Below are 7,147 nucleotides of genomic sequence, written 5' to 3'. Positions count from 1 at the left end.
GTCATTTTTTTTCATGCCCCAGTTGTCCTGATCCTTCCCATCCCCCCCCACCACCACCTCATGTGGACTCCCCATGTTCCCAGCTGTTCCTAGTCATGTTAATAACTGTGGTGTATTTAAGTTTGTGTCTGTGTCCCTTTTGTTAGTCCGGTCATTGACGTTGTACCGTTGCAAAGTCAGTTCTGTGTGGTACTCTGTGTTCCCTGCGTTGCCTTTCTTGAATAAACCCTGCGTTTCCCTGTATCTTTGGACTCCTGTGCCTGCTTCCCCGCTCTGAACAAGTGTGTCATGATATTTTTAGTCATAAGTTCCTCAGACAGGTTAATGATCCTGAAACTGATTTTGCTGAATGATATTTCTCATAGCTGCATAAATTCCCTTGAGAAGCAAGCGTATCCTATGATGGTTAGTTATCTTGGTGGAGAATGTTACTGACTTACCAAACTAAAGTTTGCCTAAAGATTGTTAGAAAGAGTGCAATACAATCATATTTCCTTCACAGGTCATATTTATTTTCTGCATACATCAACAAATACTTTTCTCGGTTTCATTTTTGTTATGAGGTTATAATTTATTTTTTAATAAATTAACTGCATGGCCATTTTGTACTGTAATAATTTTTGTTATTAGGGCATCTAAACACTTATCAAACACCCATGAACCATGCGCAAAACCTGTCTTCACAATTTACAATAACACTTCTTCAAAACAAAAAGTACATAATACAGTAAAATTGCTGAAATAACAAAAAAAAATGGACATTAGTAGGACTAAGCATTAACCTTATGCATCCCTTTCAGTTTATTAGATATAGTTTACTTATCTCTGTTTCGTTTCAGCAAGATACTTCTCTCCAAGATGACCCTTGCACGTGTGTGTGTCCTTGAACACTAAGAACAAGTCCTAAACAAACTGAACTTTAATTCATCCCTCAGGTTTTGCCTTACACTGTGTCTTGCACATTTCACACCTACAGGATTTGACCTCCCTGACAGGTCCAGATATTTAGCCTGCTGTCAGGGACTCGGGAGGTTCTGGCACAGGGGCGGGGCATCGCGCAGGTGGGGAAAGGAGGTGACAATCCACTGATGACTCACGGGAACACAAGGGGTTCATTAACAGAAACTGAAAACACTGGGAACCCTACAAATCACACGGACTACAAGGGGTCAAAAAGCAAATAGGAAAAAAAAAAGACAAAAGTTAAGGGAACAAGGTCCAGGGACAAGACAATAAGGATCAGGCAGGGAACAAAGTACAAATATAAAAACTACTAATGTTCTGGAATACACAATGAAGAGCACATGAAATATATACAGAAACTGAACTGGGTAATACAGGAGTAAGAAATTTAACAATTATCAGGGTAAAACACACAAGGACTGGCACAAGAAAACAGACAACAGGTGACACGACTAATTAAATCAAGGAACTCAAACTTAACAGAGAAAATAAGAAACAGAATCTAACACTACGGGAATAACAAAGACAGGTAAAAACACAACCACAGGCACAAAGCAAAAAACCAAACCCAAATACACGTTACAAAACACAGGAACTAGAAAACTGATTTAAATGAATCAGTAGGGAACAAAATCTACAAAAATACAAAAAACAGGAGACGGGATTTGAACATACAACAGAGGGGTTTAATGACTGCATACTCAGCTCACTGAGCCATGCGCAAGTCTAGGGAGCAGGCAAAACACACTAAAGACTTTCACAACGAGGACAGGATGGCAAGTGACACCAGCTGGCCAAACAGGGAGAAGACACAAAAGACTTGGACAGAGGGGTGCTGACCCTGACAGCCTGCTAGATATCTGACGGGCGTTTGCGATGCACTGCCGACTCTGTTGGGTTGCTTTGTAAATAGTTCACAGATAGCGATCAAGCGCCAATTTGCCAGCTCCGATGGCACACAGATGCCTTAGATCTGGGGGTTTTGTCAGCAATTATCCAAAACTGTTGTCGAACGGAAAATTGGGGCAGTAACACAGTAAGAACTGGTACGTGCACTTGCAGATATATGCATGTAAATGATTGGTTAAAAAGGATAACAATCAATGCTTTTAGATGGCTACTGTGATCTAGGTTGTCTGCCCAAACAGAGCCAGCAATTTTGTCTTGTCTTTACTCGTCAAAGTATAATGAACAGAGATTGTGCTGTAATTTTCATTGTCAACCATTTTTTCATTTACATTGTCGTTACAATTTAGTCAACAAATACTTATCAAAATTTTCATTGACGAAATTAGCACTGGTAACAGGTTTGTTTATCATGACCCTGAGGTAATGCATTTACTGGACAAGGAAGTCCAGTGGCTGATTGTGTGAAATGACTGTGTTGCCGGTTTAATTTCTGATTATTCCATGTGTGTGGACTTTGCATTCTCCTTCTTTGCTGCCCAGGTTTCCTCTGGCTTCCACCTGCAGTCCAAAGACATCCTGTTAGGCAAAGAAGAGTGGCACATTTCCATTGGCATACAGGAACTGAGCTGTACTGAAAAGAGAGACTAGTTACAGCGTGGGTCCAGCTCGCTCCCGTTTTCCACTGCAGAGGGGTCAGCTTGGTAAAAGTGTTGCCCAGTTTGGAGAGCAACAGTGACATAAAACCGGAAATGCTTCTTTCCTGTTTACATGGTGTACATTATGATTTACTATGTGCTACATTCCAGTGGCAAGTCTGTGAGAATCATATTATGTTATCATCAAACACAAGCAAAATTATCATTCGCTTGTGTAAATTTGTGTAATGAATCCATTCCATCAGCTGTTATATTAATAGTTTATTATTTTTAAGTAGGTAGTTTGAAATGTTCAAGTTGAGAGTTATTGAGAATGGATCAGTATATTACGATGTCTGATCCAAATAATGAAAAATATATAGAATATGCCATTTTTTCCTTCAGATAATCCATGCATTTTGATGCAGATCACCAGTATTTCTGTGCATTTCGACCAATCAGAATGTGGTGACACAACCAGCTCGGTTTGGGTAGTAAGTTGGGCCATGTCAGCTTGGGGATGGCTCAGATACGGCTCGAATAATTTAAAATTGAAGATATTCAGTTTGCAGTATGGCTTGGTTCTTGGTTGCAGTGGAAAAGCACCATAATGGCACATTGGACTGACATGCCATCAGGGATGTTCCTAGGATAGGATTCCTCAAATGTGTAATGGATAAGTCACATAGAAGATGGACATATGATTGGGTGGATTATGAAAGGGCAGGATGGTAGCTCAGTTGGTGGCACTGTTGGCTCATTCCTCCAGGATTTGTGATTTGATTCCCACCTTAAGTCTCAGTGTGGAGTTTGCATGTACTCCACATATTGCTCTGGGTTCCTTTGGGCACTTTGGTTTACTCCTACAATCCAAAGACATGGTGTGTGTTTCTGTGACCTTAGACTGGCTCCCTTGACTTGATACCCTAAGCTGAATACGATAGGCTCCAGGCTGCCTCAAACTTGGAAAAATACTTGTGTGATCTCAAAATACCTCATATCACCTAGTAATGGAAGCCTGGTACTTTAATTCCACCAGTCCAGTTGCGCTCTCAGACTTGTAAATAAATTTAGAGGCTCTTGTAGCAATGTGAGCTAGCCCAAAAAAGCTCTGCTCCATGAGATTTGCAAACCTCAGGCTGCTCTCTCATAAATAGACATAAACATTTCTTCCCTTATTAATGTCGTGATTGAGTGCTCCCTTTTTACATGGTTATGAATGACTACTTTAAATTATTGGTTCTATGTGACTGCTTCCTTTTCATTGGTTATGAGTAATTGTGCACATGTGTTTAGCTGTGAATGACCGCTCCTTTTTGATTGGTTTTGAGTAATTGCTTACTTCTGTTTAGCTATGAATGACTGCTTCCTGATTGGCTATGAATGACTGCCCCCATTTCATTTCACTTTGAATGACCACTTTCTTGCAGATGCCTATGAAGTATCCCACAACAGTGTCACATATTCTATACAAGAAATAATTCTGGTCTATATAACAAATGTTGCTGGGCCTTGGGCCCTGGTGAACTGTGGCTTTTCTTTATAGATGGGTGTGGATCTGTGCGGGGGTTTTAGGTACAGCTCAGAAACCAGGCTATGCCATCAGCTGGTTTGGGTACTATCTGGTTTGAAAAGTATCTGTGATGCCAAATTCAGACCCTGAATCTGGCATCACAGAAGAAGAAGGCTCCTCCTTGAAGAAGGAGGCTCCTCTTAGGTTCATCACATGAAAGCTGCACAAAGATGCAGGAGCACAGTAATGACAGGTGTGCCGTACCCTCCCCTGACTAAAAAACATATATTAAAAAACAGAAATTCCACTAAGCTTCCACCCTCAATGTTCCTTGTCAGCAATTGTGCTCAGTCCTGGCAGTGTTTTTCTTGGACGCTGGCTGGGTTTTTTTGGCTGCCCTGGAGAAAATGTATTTGCTCAGTAATCTGAGACCCTTTCTTTTCCCGCGCTCAAGAGCAACTGCAGCAGAGCGGTTTAAAGTCAGCAGTGGGTTACGGTGTCACCAGGCCTCACTCGGAGAGAAACCAGAGAACAGCTGGTGCGTCCAGGCAACAGAGAGACCAAAGAAATAAGCATCCATTCACTGGTATTGAACAGTTCCCACCTAGCATTAAAGGATAAGATCATCAATGAACTGTTCACTGTCTTAAAGAAGAATCTTTATTTTACTGACATTCAACAGGAACTACAGAAAATGCAAAAAACTCTCAGGTATTTTTCTGTGAATATTTGTAGTCATTCCTCCACATTCTGCTGTTCCTAGCAGGCCTGATAACAATGAGAAACTCAGATCATGTGCCTGTGTTATAAAACTCTACAGGTGATCAGTGGGCCTCATACATACAGTAGTTTTCTGTCTGTAACTACATTCCGGCTAACAAGATTCATTCTTACAACAGTCACAAAAAACAAGAGTAAAATTTCAAGACTGCAGGAGATGCTTGGTAGCATCCCATTTTTCCATTCTGTTCTCAAACATGCTCTCATTATGGCAGGAGTTCATTAATACATCGAAATGATGCAGTCCAGATCTTTCTGGAATGTTCTATATGTGAAAGGGCTCCACGAACATTAGAGAATGCAAAGCTTGGGACAGACAGAGGAAGCAAAACTCAAATTAAATGAGTGCCAGTTCCATGGATGAAACTTCTGGTACCAGTCTTAAAGATAGCATTGAGTAACAGAGCACTCAGCATGGGGCTTACCCGCCATTTCACACCCCCACCATCAAAACTCCAGAAATATGTGGCCGAATTCTCTGGCATTAGTATTTTAATTGCTACTTTGGGAGCAGAATGATATCCCATCCACAGGGAGGAATGTTAAAATGACCAGTCTTGTGTGGAGCCTCGTAGCTCGACTCCAGACAAACGGCACCGCCAGGGACCCTGCTGCGGCACTCCCGTCAGCTTCGCCACTGATTCATGGGCTCTGCAGGCCCGTCGTTGGCACGGCGGTCAAATGAGTAGCTAGCACAGATTGTACCGCAACTGAAAAATATGGGGAACAAATTTTGTGGACTAGGTGCCACGTGGCAAAACAGTCAACCAGCTGGACCCGTGGAAACAACAAACAGGCCACAAAACATGTGACACTCTAAATTGGAACACATGTATGTGGCATAGATAAGAAGAACAACAACGGAAAGAGGTTGTATGAAGCTTACTGTGAACTGTGCCGGCAGTAACAGTGTATTTCCAGAAAATTCTGCCAAGTCGTTTGCCCTTGATTGGGTCACCATTCTTTTTGTGTTGCTTTCAGGCATTGTCTTTTTTGTTTTCAAGTTTCCAGTTTCATCAACAACCACCCACACACTGAGATAAGTAAATAAATTAAAATATACTAGCTAGAGGTTTATTTTGTTATTGAATAGAGAGCATATTGTCGACCTGTTATGGGACAAACCGCTTGAGCTCATTCTGTGTCACTCCTGAAAGAGACCAGAAGACAAGACTGCCAGCGGCAGGCAGCTCTGATTTGACCGATGGACACATCAGGAGGTGGTCCCTCACTGCGGGGTCAGAGGTCATGCTCACCGGAGTCCCGCGTAGAAATGAGGCGGTGACAGTGAGTTCACTGGCCCTCATCCATGCTGGCTCCCCAGCGTTTGGTTACGGCGACCCGCAGCTTCGGCGACAGCTGTGCCTGGCTCCGGAACTGCTCCAGTACGATCTTCAGGATGTCGTCCAGCTTCCGATCCATCAGCACCACCTTTTGGACAGGACACTTTAAAGTTAGCTTTGCACTGTGTAAGGGAAACACTTTGATAAATCTTGATTCAGCCAATGGCGTGTCTTTTGCTTTTGGTCTTTTAGGTTTATATTGCCAAAACTGAAAATGTTAGTAACAAACAGGCAAAAATCAGGCCTCCCCTTCCCTCTCCCTTTTGTCTGTCAGCTGCAGTGAAAGTGATTTGTAGGCATGAAACAAAATACTTCAGTGTTGCCAAAGCATTTACAATTAGCATTTTAGCATTCAAGTAATTCAGAGAAAATTTTAAATACTGGTAAAGGGCAAAATAAAAGAATGTAAATCACAGAACTGTCATGCCTACTGTCATGTTTGAAAAGCGAACCATTGTCCATTAGGTCCTTGTGTGATTAATAGTGTTCTCACGATCACCAGAGCCCCGCCCAGGCCGGACAGCAGACAGCCACATGCTGATGCATGCCAAGGGGCACACAGTGTGCCTGCCCGTATCTGCCAGGGACTGGGGGTGTGTGCGCTACCTTGTCATGCCTCAATTCCCCTGGGTGTGTATGAGCGGGGGAGTGAGGGGGAGAAAGAATACAACAGGAAATTATAAATGTTTACTGGCTCAAACTGAACCCAAATTGGAGCCAAATGGACCTGATAATTAGAGGAACTGTGACAAAGCACCGCAGAGGAAAAAAAAAACAGAACTGAAGCGAAGGCCTCAGAAGATCCACAAATCCTGTCTTTTAGGACCAAAATACAGGGATCACACTTAATGAGATTCCTCCAGCTTGGGCACCTGCAGTAAATTAGCAAAGGACAAAAAATTCCAAATTTTTTTTCTTCAATTCTGACACATTTTATTTGCAACTCACACTTCACTATAAATTTATGCTGCAACATCTATTTTACTGGAGAAAACTGATGGCAA

General features: G+C 42.2%; 1 protein-coding gene across 1 annotated transcript in view; it reads right to left on the bottom strand.

Moving 5' to 3' along the window:
* Positions 1-1,213: 1,213 nt before the first annotated feature.
* kcnq1.2 (potassium voltage-gated channel, KQT-like subfamily, member 1.2) overlaps positions 1,214-7,147 on the bottom strand; it is a 135,490-nt gene continuing 129,556 nt past the window's right edge. The window contains exons 19-20 of the mRNA XM_072710286.1: positions 6,057-6,231; positions 1,214-2,448 (exon numbers count right to left, since the gene is read on the bottom strand). Of these exons, the coding sequence (XP_072566387.1) occupies positions 6,094-6,231 (138 nt within the window). The 3' untranslated portion in view covers positions 1,214-2,448; positions 6,057-6,093. The remainder of the gene's footprint in view (positions 2,449-6,056; positions 6,232-7,147) is intronic.

The sequence above is a fragment of the Paramormyrops kingsleyae genome, chromosome 3 (genome assembly GCF_048594095.1).
Source record: "Paramormyrops kingsleyae isolate MSU_618 chromosome 3, PKINGS_0.4, whole genome shotgun sequence".
Classification (NCBI taxonomy): Eukaryota; Metazoa; Chordata; class Actinopteri; order Osteoglossiformes; family Mormyridae; genus Paramormyrops; species Paramormyrops kingsleyae.
This window is presented reverse-complemented; position numbering and strand designations above follow the sequence as displayed.